This window comes from Curcuma longa, chromosome 1, assembly GCF_044706935.1.
Source record: "Curcuma longa cultivar G26 ecotype Majalengka, Jawa Barat chromosome 1, ITB_CL_G26_1.1, whole genome shotgun sequence".
Lineage (NCBI taxonomy): Eukaryota > Viridiplantae > Streptophyta > Magnoliopsida > Zingiberales > Zingiberaceae > Curcuma > Curcuma longa.
In genome coordinates, this window is record NC_133861.1 from 3,861,342 (window position 1) to 3,883,045 (window position 21,704).

Sequence of the window (21,704 nt, forward strand, 5' to 3'; positions counted from 1 at the left end):
TTAGGTTTTTAGGGGTTTAGGATTTGGGGTTTACAGTTTACGGTTTAGGATTTAAGGGATTAGGGGGTTAGGATTTATGATTTATGGTTTAGGATTTAGTGGTTTAGGGTTTAGGGGTTTAGGGGTTTAGGGTTTAGGATTTAGTTTTTTAGGAGTTTATGGTTTACGGTTTAAGGGTTTAAGGGTTTAGGGTTTAGGTTTTTAGGGGTTTAGGGTTTAGGGGTTTAGGGTTAATGGTTTAGGGTTTAGGGTTTAGTTTTTTAGGAGTTTAGAGTTTATGGTTTATGACTTTAGTGTTTTAGGGTTTATGATTTAGGGTTTAGAGTTTAGGGTTTAGTTTTTAGGGGGTTTAGGATTTATGGTTTATGATTTTAGGATTTTAGGGTTTATGATTTGGTCTAATTAATTCAAAATAAATTAGAATAATAAATATTAACATTAAAATAAATACAATTATAATTAAAAACTATTCAAATTTCTAAAATAACTATACTTATAAATATACCTCAAGCCGGAAATAAATATGAGTATCTCTCCAATTACTTTCGTCCATGCAAATTGTAAACCTGCACAATCAACATTAAAAGATTAATCAACACTTTAATTTAATATAGTTAAGCAAAAAGTAAAAAATCATATTTTTGTTCAGAATCAATTTTGAACTTGCCATAGTGACCACTGTTCGCGGCCAGCAGGTAGCCACTGATTGCGACCAGCAGGTAACCGGCGCGGCCAGTGGCCAGCATGGACAGCAGCAGCAGCCGACAGGGCCAGCAGACAGCGCAGCCAATGGCCACCAGCCGGCGCACCCAGCCGGCGCGACCAGCGGCCACCAGCCGACGCGGTCACTGGCCACCAGATGCCACGCCCACCGACCACCGAGCAGCGGCTAGTGGCCAGCAGCTGGCGCACCTAGCGGCTGTGCGTGGAGTAGATCGCACGATGGAGGAATAGAAGGGAGGAAGATGACATACCTAGCTTGGAGACTGCCTTCGTTGAAGAAATCCGGTCAAAAATGGAGTTTTCCGACGATGGATGACGACGAAAGGAGTAGATCGCGCGAGAGAGAAGGAGAGAAAGGAAAACCCTAAATGGGTAAGTGGGAATCGGGGCAGATGTAGGGTTTTGAGTTAATTTTGGTGATGAAATCATGTTTCATCGCCAATTTGGCAAATGGTTAAGAGGGAATCTGGGCAGATCTAGGGTTTTGAGTTAATTTTGGCGACGAATTCGACGACGAAAACGTGTTTCGTCGCCAATTTAGCGAATGGTAAAAGGGAAATCGGTGCAGATCGAGGGTTTCTGAAATAATTTTTGCGATGAAATAATTTAGTCGTCAAATTCGTCGCCAATTTGATGACGAATTCTAAGTTTCGTTGCTAATTTGGTGAAAAAACACAGTTTCATCGTCAATTTAACGAATGGTAAGAGGGAATTAGCGTAGATCTAGAGTTTCTGAATTAATTTTGGCGACGAACTATGTTCGTCGCCAAAATGGCGACGAAAATTTAAATTCGTTGCCAAATTGACAACGAAACACATATTCGTCGCCAATTAGGCGACGTACCATGTTTCGCCACCAAAATTTAGCGAATTAGCGATGAAAACTTGATTCGTCGCTAAATTTGCGACGAATATGTGTTTCATCGCAAATTTACGACGAAATATTTTTTAGTCGCTAATTTGTGATAAATTTTAGGATAAAAAATTATTTTTCAACGACATTTTCAACGAATTTTATATGTTGCAAAAGTTGCAACAAATATAGTTTTGTTGTAAATTTTGTTACAAAATAGCGACGAAAATTAATTTTGTCGTAAATTTCGTTGCAGATCTACGACGAAAAATTTTCATCCCTAAAAAATTATTTTTTTTAGTGCCTAGAAGACAATAATACACTACTATGACGACTTTCTGCACGTGAACAACTCATCCAGTATGTCGTCATAATATCGAGGAGCTGCACTGACTTCTACGTCTCATTTTTATTTTTCTAGTCGGTAATATTGTTATTTTATTTTTGTAGGTGACACATATATAAATAAGAGTAAAAAGCAAAAGAATATTTTTAAATTATATAAATCGTCTTTCTTTTTATAAAAAAAAAGTCAAGGACACCCATCATATATTTTTAAATAAAATAAGATCATTTTATTTTTTCTAATTCGATATTTAATTTTTAAAATTGATTAATTTTAAAACTGACAGTACAGTCTCCCATTCTGTCCAACATGTAAATTGAAAAATATTCATGATTCTCTATTCCGAATGATCAACGTTCTAAGTAGAGCTGTCAAACGGGCCAACCCATGGCGGGGCGGGCTAACCCATGGCGGGCCCATCATTTGGCGGGGCGGGGCGGGCTAACCCACCAATTTGGCGGGTTGAGAAATCTCCAACCCAACCCAACTCAAGGCGGGCCGCGGGTTAGGCGGGCCAACCCGCGGGCCTGTTAAAAAATAAAAAAATATTAAAAATATTAAAAATTTTAAATTTAAAGTATAATTTAAATTGATTAAGTTGAAAGTTTTAAGTTTGAATTGTAATTTTTAAACTTAAATTGTATTGTAAATAGATGAAACTCACTAATACATTAAGTTTTATACTTTAATTTTAAAATTTAAAATAAATAAATAAACTTTCTCAATCCGCGGGCCAACCCAAGTCCGCCGTGGGCCAACCCACGCGGGTCACGGGCCTAGGCGGGCCAACCCACCTCAACCCATCTTAAAATGGGTTGATAAAATTTCAACCCAACCCGCCTAAATTACTTAGCGGGGCGGGCCAACCCGGCGGCCTAACCCAACTTGACGGCTATAGTTCTAAGTTTATTATCTCATTAAAAATAATATTCTATAATATAATGTAATTAAAAATTAAATTTTAGATATATGATTAACTATTAGAGTGCTGGCCGTCGTCCAAAATCATGAGGATAAGATCAATCATCTATGAAGGGGCCCAAGCACGGGTTGATCTGCGTATGATTTTATGGACACTGCGCTGTGTCGAATTCGACCACGGACAATTTGTTCAACCCAATTAATATCTCTGCATATAATACGCATTTTTTTCTATGAAAAATTTCGAAATTTGGAAAATTTCACACGGTAAATTTTGAAAATTTAATCGCCATAAAATAGGCCTGATATATTTTTTATGTACGGACATCCACGTCAACCGTACATTTCGCATTCTACGGCCTCGATTCGACGACAACACGTGGCTGTGGTTCCTGCGCGATGCCGACGTACCTCTGTAGCTTCCAGTCCTCGATCGCGCTGCTCCACCACCCCCAATTTCTAGGGTTTCTTCCTCCATTTTTTTTTCTCAGATTAGCCCTCCCAGAAGTCTTGATGGTGGATTACCATCGAAGCAGATCTATCTCCTTGCTTCTCCCTTGTCTCTCCTTCCCTCGGAACCGAACGATTGCTCATATCCTTTAAAAGTTGGAACTTTTTTTTTTGGTCTACAGCTAGAGCTTTGTTCGTTTTTGATCTCAAGCTTTTTTTAGCTGAAGGAGGAAGAGGGATGGGTTCAAATCCTGGCCAGGCCTCCGAGTTGAAGACGGATCACCTTGTGCGTCAGTCGGCCGGTGGCGAAGGCCACTTGATCGCCGCCGCTGACGCCAGGGCACTGCAATCGTATGGACATGACAGGGGCAATGGCGGAGCCGGTGATGGTATGGAGGAAGATCTCGACGGTGCTGTTGAGGGGGAGGCTATGGAAGGTGATGTGGGTCATGATCACGGAGGCTTGGGAGATCAAAATGCCATCATCGTGCCTCCAGTTGCTAGCAATCAGCTGACGCTCTCGTTCCATGGGGAAGTCTATGTGTTCGACCCTGTGTCACCTGAAAAGGTGACAGTTTTGCGAGCTGCCACCGGTTCTCCACTAGATAGGCATCTTCTAGCGTTATGCGTTGTATATTTTATCGGTATCTACTATTTTTTTCATAGGTTCAAGCTGTTCTTTTGTTGTTGGGGGGACGTGAAATTGCTGCCACCTCGGCCTCAATGCCATCAGCATCTAATCAATTGAATAAGGTACCTGGTAGACAATTTTTTTTATGTATTGCTGGACGGGCTGGGAGGGTGCTTAATTTTGCAGCTCTCTCCTGGTGCATTACAGCGCTTGAATTTCCCTCACAGAGTTGCTTCACTAATGAGGTTCCGTGAGAAGAGGAAAGAGCGCAACTTTGATAAAAAGATACGATATGCTGTACGGAAAGAAGTTGCTCTTAGGTAAGAAGTGATCTCCCGCACCAGTTTTGTAATTATCACTTTCTTTAACAGAAAACATATTATGACATATTAACAAGATTATTCGTGAAAATTTTGTCAGTATAAAGTCTATAAGAACCTACTTTTTCGGGTCTTTATTGCCTTTTCAGGAACTTCAGTTTGGCTGAAAGTTTAATTTATTTCTCAATTTAGTCTTGCACTTTGATTGTTGCAAGTTAGCCTCTGAAACTTTCACATATTGAGAATGCAAACAAAACTGATGTGTCTTTTTGCCCAATTTCTCGTCATCAATGATAAATTGAAGGGGCAAGTGAATAAAAATTCATGATGAAATATAGTCAATCCAAAGTGATCGGTAAATTGAGAATATTATAGTTGAGAAATATTTTGGCACTATGCCCTAGGTAGCCTATTCTACCTATATGTCAATTATAATGTGGAAATTTACAAAAAATAATCCCTATATATTTACAATATAACAATTAGATCCTCAAGCTTTGCTCAAGTTGGTTTAAAGTTACAATAAAGTCTTAGATGAGTCAAATATACTTAGTTTTGGATCTCTTAATGATAGTTAACAAATATGCTAATAGCTCACCGGAACTAACAAAAGATGCAATCATCTCCTCAGATTGGATATTCTCTCAACAAAATAACAATCCATCTCTATATCTTTTTCCCTTTAATGAAAGATTGAATTGGAGATAATGTGCAAGATTGGTTGATTATCACTATATAGCTTTATTAATTTGGTAGGACCAAAACCTAACCTGCCTTAAACTTTATGAGCTAAATAAGCTCAAATGTCAAGGGAAATAGCCATGAATATTAGCCTTTGTTCTAGCCACTATAGTATATCTTTTGCTTTTCCAAGATATTAGACTCTCCCTAAAGAAATAACATGATGTGGATCATCACTTTGTGAGGGAATTTGCCCATGTTGCAATGTATGGGTGGCCTTTTTGTGGCATGGTCTTTAAATATCAAATAATCATTAGTATTGCCTCCTAATGACATTAAGATGGAGATGTAGGAAAGTTTCTAGTCATGTTTAGTAATGGTGACATAATTCAATTAACTAATCGATTGACAATATTTCCTAGATTAGATAATGACTTCCCTTGTCTTTCTATTAATTTGACATTTGGACCTATAAAATTAGGAAGAGGGTTAAGACCTAACATACTAGTCTCTATAACTAGAGGTTGATGAAAAAAATCAATAGATCCAACATGAACCAAAAATCAAATTGTTTTGACCTGAAATTTGAGATTTTTGGTTTGGTTTGCATTTCAGGGATGTAAAATGCTCCCTTTCGAGTTTGGGTTGTATAGTATATAGTGATTATTTATAAAGTAGTAAAAGAATCAAAATGATTGATTTTTTTAATGCTTTTGAAAAAAAATCCAAGTAGCCTAAAAACTCAAAATACCTAGAAAAAAAATTTAAAAATTGAAAACACATAATATTTTATTTGACTTGAGATTTTGTGTTTGAATTTTTTTTTGATAAATTTGAGTTCAAGTTTGTGATTGAGGATTTTTATATGCTAGACTTGACTTGACTATTTCAAACTGTGTCAGAGTTTTGGATTTTAACTAGAGCAATAGTGCTTTGGTACTGTGCCAATGTTTTGATGTATTAGTGCCGGTGGAAAATTGGAGAGGAAGGAGGAAGGACTTAGGAAATGAACAAGAAGAAGAGAAAACAATATTGTATTGACAAAATGTATTGTACTGACATTATACTGACAAAATGTACTGATAATATTCTATAAGTTTATTTGGAATTATACAGTTTTGACATTATATTGTACTGACAAAATGTATAAAAAATAACAAACATTATTTCAATTTATCTTGATACATTTTGTTGCATGTCAAGGGGTGCGGAATATACACATTTATTAACATGATTGATGCAATGACATAGCATAAATTAGCTGTATCAAGTGTAGCATATTATTGAATTTCGGTATTTATTAGGACCTTGTCAGTCAACATAGAGGAGAGAACATAACCACTATGATAGAATAATATGCAATCTTGGTTAATTGGTGTAATCCTTTAGATACATGCATTGCATCAATCACCTCTTAATATGCATATCTTGGTCCTTAAAACAATTCAATTATTTAGTGAGTTTGCTTATAAATAATAAGTTCAAATGAAATTCGAGGATGTAAAGTACATAAGAAAGTGATACAAACTTGGTGAAAATAATTTTCCTAATGCCCTTTATCATATAGAAGGATCATTGCCAAAAGTGACATTGCTAGGATGGCTTGTAGATGTAAGATTAGAGAAAGATGAAATGTTACTAGACGTATACTCAATAGCTCTGAATCTAAATGATATTTGTCATGCATGTCATGAGCTGGGAAGGTGCACTCTTAGAGGCATGTAATGTAAATACTCCTCAAATATTGCATTGATTTGGAGGGTTACTATCCTGAGAATTTTTGCTTAGACAAAGTCTTCTTTTAGAAGGGATACAAGGTGGAATTTTGCCCTCGCATGATTTTCAATGATGCTGTAAGTGCTGAGAATGTCATGCTAGAACTATGGAAAAAGGTGGGCTTGTTGAAAATCCCACACATATTGCTTTGTGGGCCAAGGCGCGATGCAATACTAAAATTGAACTCTCGAACCATTCAAGACCTAGTAATAAAGTTGATGAAACGAAGACGATGCCACCTAAGGGAAAAACTCTCATGCATAGATAGACAAATTAAAAATTATATTAATTTGAAGATAGATTTCTTTTATAGGATCGATTCAATAGAAACTATGTAAATAAATATTCTAAATAAATAAAATATGCTAATCTTAATAGTGATTATAATTATTCCTTATTTATTATCAAAATAAAAAGTCTAACTACCAAATGAAAAAAATCTCCAATTTATTATTGCACACACACCAATCTTGAATGTTTTTCAACTTCTATTCTTTTATTGTGCATGCATTAATTTGGAATTTTTTGAATTTATTTTCTTCAAAATTATATATTTTTTGCATTATTTGTTTTTGTGTCTGCATTATGATCATTATAGGGTCTTGCCATTTAAGCTTAGTGCTCAGCTTGGTAGATGGCTTCTAGGTAGCCATCCTTAATAACAAGGCCACATGAAAGAACAATCTATTATATGTTGAAGAAAGAATTAACCACCAACAAGTATCTTGAAAGAATTAGAATGTGGTTTGGTTTATCTATAAGAAGGTTTGAAAGAGATTGTAGAGGACTTGTTTTGAAAAAACAATCTTTGGACGAAGGCTATCTTATTCTAGGAGACTATTGTCACAAAGGTTCATTGCTAGAAGATAGCCTTGTGAGATTGTTTGGAGATTGTGGAGATTAGGAAGGGGTGAGGCGGGTTCCTTTATTGACATGTTTGCCTTGCTCACTCTGATGTGCATCATGGAGATATTTATATGTTAAGGGGGATTCCTCTTCTTCTCCTTGTGGTTTGTAGGTGGAACTCACAAGGATTCAAACAATGCATTTAGGGATCTATTTGATGTGGTAGAGAGAAGGCAACCAAGTTTAACTCGTACATGAAGCTTAGAATTAGCATATAACTATGGATCCTTCATTGCAACCTAGGCTATACTTCCTTTTATAGGGAGATACTCCTTGTTGTGACAATTCACTACAAAGCAATATCCATAATCACGATGGTAAGATGTAGCACAAAATAAATATCACAAGACTATAAAGTAAACATGCATTTTATTCATTTATGAGTTAAAATGTGTAACTTGTATAAGAAAGGAAAATGCTATGAGGAAACTATCACTTTGTAGGCAAAAGCATGGTTTAAAATTTCGACCTGTGTTGGAGTTTCGGTCTTGGATTAGAATAATACAGTTTTAGTATCGTATTGTGCCATGTCGATACAGTTTTGGTATTTTTTAATTTTTAAATATAAATGTATATTAATTTTATTAATATTTGATTATTAAATATTCTCATTATTGATGTTGTATTTTGAGGTGTTGAGTTCATATTTCAATATTTTTTTATAAGATAATGCCTATTAATTTTTAATAAAAGTTATTTAAAAAATAAGTAATTCTGAACATACAAAACTAAATCTAAAATTATAAAATTATTGAAAAGCTCAAAGATAAATTTAAAATTATTTGAAGGTCTTAAATTATTTTTTGAATGTATTTGTAAATTTTTAATTTTTAAAAATTTATTTGAAATGTTTAAGACTTTTCTTTTGGAAAAATTTTAGATTATTTTAAATTCACATTTAAGTTTCAATATATATTAAAAAATTTAAATTATTTTATAAATTTTTAAAATTATTTAAAAAATTAAATTAATTCTTAATATTTTAGAACTATTATTAATAATATATTATATTTTTTAACTATTATCTATAATTAACAGTTATATAACAATTGATAGTTTATTTATAATAAAAAATACCTATTTAAAAAATAAAAATTTAATCTTAAAAAAATCACGCCAATAATCGTGAGTGCTGCAACCTTGTGGAGGCTCCACATGGTCTCGGTACCCTCCACCCCTCGCAGAGGGTTGTTGTAGGGTCGCGACACCCTCCGTGACTTGCGGAGGGCTGCAACACTCTCTGCACCCTCATGAAGGGCCGCTGTGGGGTTGTCGCACCCTTCGCGAGGTTATTGGGTCGCGGTGCCGGAGTCGTGCCAAAATGGTAAGTACTGCCTATTTCGAGCGGCATGGATCCATATTTCAAACAATGGGCAAAAGTACATCAAGCTTTTGCATGAGTAAAATGCTAAAAGAAATTTAACAAAATTATTATTCAATAAAAGTAGTTTTTAGCATGTTTGGGAATTTCTAAGTGACTCTATTATGGCTAAAATTGATTGAACCGTAAATACTTGCCACTCTTGCAAATTAGAGGCCAAAAAAACATAGATTGAGCACAAAGTTGCTAAGTGGGAAATATAAGGGATTTGCATAAGTTTCAATTTTAATTAAGAATTCAAGGATCAATATGCGTTATGATTCATATATTAGCATTTGGGTTCCACTTAACTATATAATAATTTTTCTCTTAATATCACTTGTAATTAATCAAACATGTAATAATATCCATATTTATCTATTTTTACATTTGTTTAAAGTAAATAATTGATTAAGCAGAATTACTAGAGTCAAATTCATAGAATATAGAGTATGAAAAGTGTCGTTTAATATATATGTTGAAGCCTTCATTACTGAAAGAAACATAACATGTGTAAAAATAATTGCCCGTAAATCATACCATGTAGGCTGAACCTGTGTTGCTTGCATATGGTTAAAAGCCCTGATCATATGATTAGGTTTGAAGTATTCACTTTTTAACATTTGTTTCACCATTTTATAATAGTGGTCTATTCACTTTGGTGGTTTCACCATTCAAATGTATTTTTCCATTTTGACTATTTACTTTATATAGTATTTTTTCCACATTTAAGGTATGATTAGTTTTGAGGAATTAACCTATATGACCATTTAGTAAATCTTGCACTAATTTAACACTATTAAAAGATCACCATTTACTGGTTTATTCACTTTGGTGGTTCACATTTAGATGTGTTTTCCCATTTTGACTATAGTATTTTGCACATTTAAGGTCTGATTGGTTTTGAAGTATCATTAGTTTTGAAGAATTAACCTATATGACCATTTAGTATCTCTTGTGCATTTAATAGTGTATTAAACAATCACCATTTAGTAAATGTTGTGCTAATTGAACAATCTATTAAATGATGAGTTACAAGGCCTAAGTTTTAGCATATAAGAAGCATGAAGGCTCGTAATAAAAATCAACATTAAGCATGCAAGGTGAAGCAATTTAAAAAGATAACTCTCAAAAGATGAGCTGACAAATCATCATATAATAATTTAATAACTCACTCTCTAAGTCTCCCTATGTGAAATCCTATATGATAATCCACAATGGCAATATAATATCAAAGTTAAAACAACTTAGCATTAAACATTATCCAACCTTATAGACTCATGATTTGTTTAGTTTCACCTCTTTCGCTTATTAATTATCACTTTTATCCCCTTTTTAAAACAGGAACAACAATATAATGATCATTATTACACAATTCAACTTAATCATTCATGCAACAAATGGACAATAATTTAATGATTATTGTCACACAATTCTTCTTAATCATTTATGCTCAAGGATGGTTATTAAAAGATTAAGGAATTTACACATCTTGATTATGCACCGGTGAAAAGAGTGAAAAGAGTTGGAGAAAAAGAGTCAAATGAGATCAATGTGCTCTTGGATGAGCCTCTACAAAAACAAACATACAAACACCGAAGAATGAGTTTAAGATTACACTAATCAATACTAAACCTACACATCAAAACATTTAGTACATGGATCCAACCTTGATTTCAACTTCCACATCCTAACTTAAACTAAAATACAATACATTGGTGCATGGATCAAAATTTTGAGCTGTATTGCGTGATACGGCTTAGTGGGAAAACTTAGTGGGATAAGGCTTGGTTGTTGTTGTTGTTGTTGTATTGCGTGATACTGGCGAAATTTTTCATTCTGCCGACACCGACATAGCACCGGCACATCGGTTCCGGCCGGGAGACGCCTTTGGAGGCGTCGCCTAGGTGCGGCGACGCCTCCGGAGGCGTCGCGCGGCCTCGGCGACACCTTCAGAGGTGCCGCCTGGGCCCGGCGACGCCACCGGAGGTGCCGCCTGGGCCCGGCGACGCCACCGGAGGCGCCGCCTGGGCTCGGCGACACCATCGGAGGCGCCGCCTGGGCTCGGCGACACCACTGGAGGCGTCGCCCGGCCCTGCACGTGCCTGTCGCCCGGCGACGCCTTCGCGCGCGTGGCCTGCACACGATCGAGGGCGAAGTAGCGATTTTTTTTAGGGTTTTTTTAACTTAGGGTTTAATTGAGGTTTTAATAATCAATTCCTAGCTATAGTTGGGGATAATTTAAATATGCTTTATTAAAATCTATACAATTATCTTATTATTTTTAAAAAATATTTTATTTTTTATTTTTAAAAAATATTTTATTTTTTATTTTTATTTAGATTAAATTTTTTATTTTAGTTAATATATTTTATATTTTAAAAATACTGAAACCACACTGGCATGGTACAATACGGTACCAAAACTATATCGTTCTGGTTCGGGACTGAAATTTCGGCATGACTCAATATTTTAAACCTCGCACTGGTTTTAACAAAACAACCTATAAACCTTGTAAAATAACCATGTAAACATTAATGTGCAATGAAAGGAATGATTATGATCAAAAGATAAAACACTCAAGGATAATCCATAAGAACAGTGTCTATTCAACACAATTGAACCAACATTAACCATTGAAACAACCAAAATCAGCAATTTAAAGCAAAATATAACTCTTACCCTACAACTCCCTCAATCAAGGAAGCAATAGAAGGTTTTGATGAAGGATAACATTTTGATCTCAAATAGGGAAATAACAAATAGGGAAATAACAGCAGAGGAAACCTTATTTAAGTTTAATTAGTTTTGGTGGACCTCTAATTCAATGGATTGGATCTAGAAATCTACTCAATACTCCAAATCTATAATCAAAGGGAGGATAAATAAGATCAAATCCAAAAGGCAAAGAATCGACCATTGGATAGCTTGTCGATGTTGTCCATGACTTAAGGAGATGCTGCACTCGCAAGTAGAGAAGGAAGAGAGATTGAGAGAGAAAGATAGAGAAAGAGGGAATATCTAGGCTGTTGGAGGAGAGAGAAGCATTGTTGTTTGTTGGCATGATGATCATGCTACTCATGGTTGAGGTCCAGTGTGGTGTCGTGGGGACAACACGACATGAGAGATGAGAGAATAGGGATAGGGAAGAATAGTTTGAACCACTGGATGCATTGCCACTTGTTGGTGGCTTCGATTGCACTACCCCTTGATCAAGATCTGGGTGGTGATGTGAGGTGGGCTACATGACAAAATAGGTGAGGGAGATGGGTTGGGTGTGGGTTATGGTGGGGAGAGGAGAGAAGAGTAGATTTCCTAAGCGATCCTCTCAACTCAACTAAACCCAAATTGAGACATGATTGAACTAGCTCAACCCAAATCAAATTTGGTTCAACCCTAAACGTGTTAAAACAAATCCAAGTTGAGCTTGATTTAAACCCACTTAATCTTGATCACAATGTCCACTTAATGAACTTAATAAAACCCTAATTAGACCTCAATTAGACTCCTAAAAAGAAAATGTTGGTTTGGTGCAGCTTTAATGAATTAAAATTCAAAATTAAATTACAACTAGGAAATGAAATGGAATTGAAATACAACTTTTTTGGTGCTGGAGAACTTATGTGTTTGAATGAATAGGGAGACAACTAGGGTTGATGAAGGCTATTGTCACTAGAAAGAGATCCCTCAAGAGATGGAGGCATCTAGATCTGTGGGTACAATCTGTGGTTAAGAAATTCCAGCAAGAAGATCCAGTCGTGGGATCAAGGCATACCTAATGAGATGGACTTTGCAATGGAGAAGTATGCCAATGCTTGAAGCAGTTAGGCTATAGTACTCTGATAAAAAATATTTTGATACAATATCATAGGTACTGACATATGCCTTTACCCATATAACAATTATTTTGTGGAAATTTACAAGAGATTTTTGAAAATTAATGATATTACAATTAGGTTTTCAACTTTGGATATGGAAATCTAATTGGTCTGTACCTCCTCAATTTTATTGTGATGCTAATAAGCATGTGCTGCCAAATGTTTGAATAATTAGTCGATGGTTGCAAAGTCTTGGAACAAAATATAGAAGTTGGTAATCAATGTATTCAAAAGTGATTCTGGGCAATCAGCCCATTACCTAATGCCTAGGCAGTAAGTGAGCAGTGAGGTGGTTAACATTAAAACATTATTAAAATAGGATCATGCACTAAAATTTAAGATTGTAAAGATAATAAAATAAGTTTAATTGAATTCAAAATAATAGTGGAAAAATGCAAGGAGTTTAAAAGGATAAGATAAAAAATAAAGTATAAAAATAATGAAGAAGTGGATAGTGATACCTTGTTGTGAGGATGCTGAACTTGTTGAGAGAAAAATAGCCACAAATTTAGAAAAAAAAATTCTAGAGTAAGAATAAATGTTGGAAATTTAAGTATATATGAATGGAAAACAAAAGGGATAACAAACTTAGAAATGGCTAGAAAATGGCAGATGTTGGTGAAGAAGTTCTGACATTGTTGGAAATAGTAGGCTTGTGTGAAATTAGATGTTAGTGGAAAATAAGAAAATTTAGGACTAACTTTTATCATCAAACAAATTCAAAATAAAAAAAATTACCCTAAACATAACTGCCTAAATAGTTTGCTTGGGTCTCCTAGGCATCTGCCTGGGACACCTGGGCATCCATTTTGGGCTGCTTATGCAGTCTGCTTAGGCCACTTATGTGTTCCTTCTGTACTGCCCCGCAAAACTCCTGCCTTTTAGGAGCTACCTACCACATATGTGAAGTGCCTCTGGCCAAAAATGCTTAGGTGGCTGCCTAGGCTAATGTTGGTAATAGTTCATGAATTGTTTATAAGCGTTTCTTTTATATTGTATAATATGGTCATAATTGTAGTGCGTGAATCATGATGCAACCAGATTCTGAAGGATTGTATTTTGTTTTACTTAATGCTGGTTTGATGAATTTGCATTTTTTTTGTATATGTATCACGACCCCAATTTATCTTTTTGTAGGATGCAGCGAAATAGAGGTCAGTTTACTTCATCAAAATCAAAGCCTGAGGATGCCAATTCAGATGTCACAAATTGTGAGGGAACCCAGCATTGGGGTTCAATTGAAGGTCGGCCACCGTCGTCAGCTGTGTGAGTTTCTCTAATTTAGAAAGATCTAAAAATTGGAATGTGAAGTCTCCTAGTTGAATTTTCAGTAACAGTTTGCAGGCTTTCATTCAGTTGTAAACTTTCTGATGAAGTTGTACGTTATTTGTTAATTTCTTTCAAATTGGGAACTTCATGTCTGAATATGACTTGTCTATTAATCTAACATGTAACCTCATATTTATGTTATTTGTTAGTTTCTTTCAAATTGGGAACTTTGTGTCTGAAATGTTATTTGTTAGTCTATAAAAACTTTGCTTGCTTACATTTTTTCCTTATTTTGTAACCCTGGACAATATTTTTTGTCTGGTATCTGCAAGTTGTAATAATTTAGACTATGCCAATGCTGAAGGTTTTGTTTTGCTGTTTGATTGAAAACTTCAGTTGCCATCATTGTGGTATCAGCTCAAAATTGACACCAATGATGCGCCGTGGACCTGATGGACCAAGAACACTATGCAATGCTTGTGGACTCATGTGGGCAAATAAGGTAATCTCTTTGATTGTAGATCAATTGGCTTTTGGTGTGTCCATGTTAGATGCTTGTATTTTAATTTTTATATAATTGCTACTTATTCTTTACTTAAACCAATTGACCTTGTCTCATCTCTTTTATGTTCACGATTATATTTATTGTTCTTTTACCTCGTGCCCCTTTTCTTTCTCTCCGTTATCACGGCTAACAAGTAACAAGCACCAATACTCATGCCCCTTCTTTGGTTTTTAGTTAATTGTTTGTTTTTCCAGAGGTTGACAAATTATTGAGGTTGCTTAAATGGTAGTCATTGTGGTCAAGTTTACTGAAGTCTAGTGATAAATATGAGAGATTAGGCAACTAAAGTATACCTAGATGGATAATATGATGGGGTTGGGTTATTATTTTTGGACCTATGGTGTAGTGCTAACGATTTGTGTCCCTCAACCAATGATCTCACTAGGTTGGTTATCTTAGTCGACAATCTCATGAGAAAAAGGGGAAAAAAATACAATTAGAAAATTATATTTTTCTTGAATTGTCAAAACATGGTCACACATATTCAAGCAAAATTGATTGATTCAGTTTGTGTAAAAGTAGAGATATTAGTATTATTAAGTATAAAAAAATGTAAAATAATATGGAATCTTGCTTTATTACAAGAGATAAACCCCTATTTACACACGAATATAGAGACCTATTCTAGGAGAATTATTCTATAAAAAAAAGAGAAACGGAATATTTATCCCTAACAGAATATTTATTCCTAAATATTTTAACACTCCCCCTCAAGTTGAAGAATATAAATCATATGTACCCAGTTTGTTACATATGTAGTCAATTCGACGACCTCTCAGTGGCTTGGTAAATATATCTGCTAGTTGATCCTGTGAGTTAACAAAACTAGCAGATATTTCACCAGATATGACTTTTTCTTTGACAAAGTGACAGTCAACTTCAATATGCTTTGTCCTCTCATAAAAAATTGGATTCGAGGCGATATGCATAGCGGCTTGATTGTCACATATAAGTAACATTTGTGTAACCTCTCCAAATCTTAGCTCTTGAAGCAATTGTTTGAGCCATATAAGCTCTTGACTGGCTATGGTTATAGTTCGATATTCTGCCTCTGCACTGGATCTTGCCACAACATTCTGCTTTTTTACTTTTCCAAGAAATAAGGTCATCTCCGACAAATATACAAAAACCTGAAGTAGATTTCCTATCAATGGGAGATATTGCCCAATTTGCATCAGAATAGCTTATGACTCGAGTATGTCCTTTGTCTTCGTACAAAAGATCCTTTCCTGGAGCACCTCTGATATATCGGATAATGCGTGTCACAGCATTCCAATGTTTCTTTGAGAAACTGCTAGCTTGCTGTCGTTATTGGGCAGCTGAGAAGAGAAGTGGCTGATGTTGCTGCTTGTGTTGAGAAGAGAGGAGATGCAAACAAGCAGAAGAAGACGGTGCGATCCGTGCGTCGTGATCTGAAATCCAGAGACCCTAGCCGCGTGAGGAAGACGTGCTGCTCGTCATGTCGAGGAAGACGTGCGACGAGGAGAAGAAGACGACGCGATCCTTGCATCGCGATCTGAAATCCGGAGACCCTAGCCGCATGAGGAAGACGTGCTGCTTGTTGCGTCGAGGAAGACGCGCGACGAGGAAGCCGCTGCGATTGCTGCGTCACGACGTGGAAAACGCATGACAAGGAAGGCGGCGGAGGAGAAAAAAACGCGAGCTTCGCCTTCGCACGGAGGGAGAGATCACCCTCCTGTTGTTGCAGAAGGCGATGCGTCGTTACGGCGGGAGGAAGACACGTGACGAGGAAGACACACGACGAGGAAGCCGCTGCAATTGCTGCGTCGCGATGAGGAAAACGTGCAACGAGGAAGGTGGCGGAGGAGAAAAAAATGTGAGCTTTGCCTTCACGCGGAGGGAGAGATTGCCCTCCTGTTACTGCAGAAGGCGATGCGTTGTTGCGGTAGGAGACGCGTTGCTTCCCGTGATCCCGGTTCCTCTGCTCATGGGAGAGGAGACGCCACGCGAATGCAGGGATGCAGCACAGGAATTTCGTCGCGTCGAGGAAGACGTGCGACGTGGCTTCCTATGCTCGGGCTCGAGATTAGGAGGAGATGAGGGAGAGCGTTGACGGTTTCGCGCGCGATGGAGAGCGCGATCGGAGGTGTTCGGATTTGCAGTCGGTCGGGCGAGAAAGACTCGGTCGCTGCTGATGGAGGAGGCGGGGCGTGGCTTGCTGGGAAGAAGAAGCGAAGGTGGCGCCGCGACGTAGCTCCGTAGAAGAAGCGAAGGTGGCGCTACGACGTAGCTTTCCCTGGTCGGCGACGCTTTGGAGGGGGAGGCGCCGCGAGACAGGGAGGAAGAGACGCGCGCGTGTGCTCGTGTTTTTCCAAGACACGATGAACACGCGCGAGGTGGAAAGGGAAGAGGAGAAAGAGAAGGAAAAATCTAATTTGGTGGCTCTAAATGGAAAACCTAAACTGGAGGAGGGAGGAAAACCCAAACCTAACCAGGCTCTGATACCGACCGCGAGACAGGGCTGATCTCTCGCGGTTGGTAAAGACGGCGAACAGAAACGCACGCGAGGAAAACGCGTGGCGAACAAAGAGAGAGAAGGAAGAGGATTGGTTTGGGCGGATAACCCTAAACTTAGCCTCGCTCTGATACCATGTAAAATAATATGGAATCTTGCTTTATTACAAGAGATAAACTCATATTTATACACGAATATAGAGACCTATTCTAGGAGAATTATTCTATAAAAAAAAGAGAAACAGAATATTTATCCCTAACAGAATATTTATTCCTAAATATTCTAACAAAAAATAAAATTAGTTTTTGTATGAATTAATTTATTTAGTTGGATTGGTTTATTTGTTAGAAAATATTGTTTATCATTCTCCTTATCCAAGAACTATACCTCAACAAGTTAAAGAGGATTTGTCTCAAGGAACAATGCATATGCTTCATTGTCATCTCTTTTCTCTTCCAAAAAAGTAAGGAAACTTGAGATAAACTATGACTTTCATCTTTAAAAATGTTAATGTTGATGATCAAAAAACTTAAGCGGTGATGAAAGTGATTCATCTAAAGAGAAAACACTTGGATGTCTTTCCATGCAATGATGTTTAAGTTTGGAAAGTAAAAAATAAAATTAGAATTAGTTTTTCTAACATACATTGGCGGAGTGCTTCTGGAGGATTTTTTGGAGGATATAATCTTCTGTATTATAATATTTTAGTCTTGAGATACTTTAGTATATATTTTATAATAATGATTACTTAGCATCATTCTTCTAACATTAATGTGATTTCTCTTTTCTACAAATTTTTAGTTTTGTGGAAATAAATAGACAAAGAAACCAAAATAATAGGTTAACAAGATTTAATCTCTCTAGATATGGGTAGTGAGCTAGAGAATAGAAAGTTGTGTTGCTAATCTAATTAGATTATGGGGATACATACCTCGTATTGGAAAGTGACTAGTTGTCCAAGCCAAAGAAAAGAGGTTCAACAAATAAGATTAGATTCTTCTTCAGATGCATGATTCATGAATCACACATTCACTTTTCTTTTACATTCCTCTCAAATTTTTGGATATATATTAATTATATAATGTCTTTAAATTTTCTTCTCAAGCTTAGTCCAAGACAAGTCATCAAAAGACCAATTCTTTGGACTCATTTAAAAGTTCTTTAATATTAAATGAAAGGTGACTAAATGAGATGTGGCTCCTGCTATTGTCTTGTAGGATATTAAGGTTGACATCACTTCCTCTGGATTTTTTTTTTTTTTTTTTAGTTTCACATTTAGTTGCGCCTGAGTGGGAAGCTGAGGGGTTTAATTTGTTGTTTGTGGTTTTCATTTTGTTACATGTTTATGTTTTTAGAAATAAGCATAATATTTCTACTGTTGTGTTTAAAGCCATAGGTGTCCTTTTTTTATTGCATGTGATAGGAAGGCCATACTATTAGGCATGTCTTTTAAATGGCTCAAACTGACCAACAACAAACTGTTCTTTTAAAGCAAATTGGTATGGTTCAGTTTGGGTTTACTGAAGCATGATAAAAGTTCAGTCTGTTTGATTAATTGTATACCATAATCATAAAACTAAATTTATCTTTTTTATAAATAATAAATAATATACTTATCATTGAGATTCACATTGAATAATTCATTGTTCGTAAACTTTATGTAAAAGTACACAAAATAACATTCAATTCGACATGTTATATTTAAATTGAAAATTCTGTCAAGAAAAATAATTTAATAATAAAATTTTAAACATTATGATGTTTAGTTGCAAATTTTGTTCAGTATGAACCAAACTGAACTAAACTAACAACTCCTTTGATTCAGTTTGGTTGGATCTAAACTGAATGACCACCCCTGCATAGAATCAACTTAGATCAAGGATGATGCGTGCTGCCTTTGTGGAATACATCGTACCATATTATTGCGATAGTCTGATAGTCTCCCATTTGGATGGGCATTGAGTACTCGAGGACTGATTAAGAGGTTTGGTCCACTCAGGGAGCTTGTCCTAGTGATTACATTAGTAAAATTATATTCATACAACTTTCTACATTCAATGGTATTTTTATAATTATTCCTAGATTTGATAAATGTATGAGAGATGCTTATGCACTTGTACATGTTATCTAGAGCAGGTATCAATAAATATTATGCACAACAATCTTGTAATATCTTCATTCTTTGATGATTCATCTAAAGGATAACTTATTTCTGTTTGGTCCTTTTCATGGTTCACTTAAATGATTGACTTCTCTTTATATCTCTAATGGTTCACCTAACTTACTTTTTTTTTGCTTGAATTATACTAGTATTATATCTTTCTAAACATGTGAATTGTGAGTCAGGATGCATGCTAGCTTTTGAGATAGTATGTTGAGGCGCTCTATTTTTGCAAATTCGACAATGTATCATTCTATCTCCATCCCCCATATTGGATTACTTGGTTCTAAAATTCTCTCTTTTTGCAGCTATATCTTTCACACTGGATGATGGTATTTCTCATCATACTAATATAAGATTTTATTTGACAATTAAAAATGCTCATAAAGTAAATTGCACAATAAATTTGAGCAGATAATTTTTTTAAAAAAATCTGGACACTATCTGAATCTTGTACCAAAAAAGGTATTTGCCACACTTCCACTTTGCAATTTGTAACAATTATCCTAAAAATTAACATGGCATTGCCTTTGCAGCTTAGAATGAGAAAATGCCCACATAAGTATGATTTTGCAACTTCATTTTTTTTTGTCTAATTTCATTTCTTTGCTTTTGAGAATGAAGAGAGGTACTTCTCTCCATTTTGTATGTCTTAATGCCATGTGCCCATGGGAACATCCTTCTCCATCTTTAACATTGGCTCTTGATGTGTAATCTCAGTCTCTCACTGAGATATTTGTGCTTTCTAGGCTTCCTTCCTCAAGTATCTACACTCCTCTTCGATGTAGCTTTGCGTTTCCTTTTCCTTTGTGATCCGGTCTTGGTTGTGCGCACATCCAATGCCTCCTTGAGAGATAGTATCTTCTTGAGTTATATATTCTCTTGTGGAAACCGATGAAAAAACAATGCAGTCTGGTAGCCTAGAGTAGTAATCATGGGGGATGAACATGTGGGGGTAAGGAGCACAAGCTAAGTCAGTCTCAAATATCACTAGATGTGTCACCAACAAGATCCAAGCCTCAATTGGTTATCTCACATAGTTATGTGCTTCGATTGGCCATCTTAGGAAAATTGTATTATTGCTTTGAATGATCAAAACAATGAAAGAGGATCTCTTTAATTGGCCTTACAATTTATCTTGTCCCATGTGATCAAGTAAAATTGACTATATTTGCTAGAAAAATAAAATTACAAATAACAAAATGATTCCAAGTTGAAATAAGATATAAAAATTAGACTATTGGGTTTGTGAACTGGTTTATTTTATTTAGTAAATTTATTTAGAAGTTGTATCAAATTGTCAATATGTGGAACTTTAACTTCACTACTTTTGAGCTTCTAAGCTCCCTCTCTTCTGCATTCTAGTAAATTTTGTATGTTATCAAATCAAATTATTATCGCCAGATGTTTGTTAGGAACACAGCATTTTCTGGAAGTGTTTTCTAATTATGTTGTATGGTTTGTTTAATCCTGCAGGGTACATTGAGAGACCTCTCCAAAAGTCCTTCACTGATTCTACAGAGTGGCCCTCAAGAAGGAAATGAAATGGTAGGCTGTCTGATTTTCTGAAAAGATGATAACATTCACTTAGTTAAATAATTATATCGTTGTTTTGTTTTCCACTATTTTTTTCCCATCCCCATATAAAAAGAAGCCCAATGTGCAACAACCAATAAAAGAGGGAGGACTGATTTTCTATCACTTATTTCCGACTTCGTTCCTTATATATATATATATATATATTTTTCTTCAGATACTTGTTTCTCCCCAGAATGAAGCCTCTGCAACAGTAGTTGAGCAGCAGCCTCTTGCTACTACTGCTAACCGTCCAGAATCGTTGTCGCCATGAGGAATCCTAGTTGCATATACTATTTGGGAGCTCCAGTAGTAGTCAGTAATAGTAGCATACATTTGCCCTGTATTATATCCTTTCACTAAGTTTATCTTGTGTGGATGACCAAGAACTACTTAACTTTAATGAGGTTTCATCTGCAGTTACTGTTTCTGATTAGAGTGCTCTTGATTCTCTGTTAGAACTTTTTCTTCAGGCTATCACGTATCTGACACTTTTACATCTATATGTGAATGATGCGATACATGAAATTGGTCCCAATGGCTGGACCAACACAACTTATCGATAAGGCCATTTAGGACAGACAAAAATATCTGTATATCTAACATAGCCTGTTTGATAATGTAGCTGATATGGTTGGTTATCTACTGGGACATAGTGAAGTGAAGGTAAGTAATTTTTACAACCTTTTTTGTTTTCACAGTGACTGCATGATATGTTCCCTTGACAGCAAGCTTTTGCATGTGCATGGGAGTTGTATCTTTTTAAATTTTGCTTTCTCTAGTGTTTTTTTATTTATAATTTAGGTATCTAAT

The 21,704-nt window shown here is 35.9% G+C and overlaps 1 protein-coding gene across 3 annotated transcripts; it reads left to right on the top strand.

The window, feature by feature from the left end:
• Nucleotides 1–3,304: 3,304 nt before the first annotated feature.
• LOC141845982 (GATA transcription factor 20-like) lies at nt 3,305–21,327 on the top strand. Of its 3 annotated transcripts, XM_074733973.1 has the most exons (8): nt 3,305–3,448; nt 3,515–3,861; nt 3,960–4,046; nt 4,132–4,244; nt 13,983–14,111; nt 14,511–14,616; nt 20,793–20,864; nt 21,070–21,327. In XM_074733973.1, the coding sequence occupies exons 2-8, from the start codon at nt 3,532–3,534 to the stop codon at nt 21,163–21,165; spliced, it is 933 nt and encodes a 310-aa protein (XP_074590074.1). In that variant the 5' UTR covers nt 3,305–3,448; nt 3,515–3,531; the 3' UTR covers nt 21,166–21,327. The 3 variants fall into 3 exon arrangements, with proteins under 3 accessions (XP_074590074.1, XP_074590066.1, XP_074590080.1); XM_074733965.1 differs by having other exon boundaries at nt 3,305–3,861; XM_074733979.1 differs by having other exon boundaries at nt 3,305–3,861; nt 21,088–21,327.
• Nucleotides 21,328–21,704: the final 377 nt, after the last annotated feature.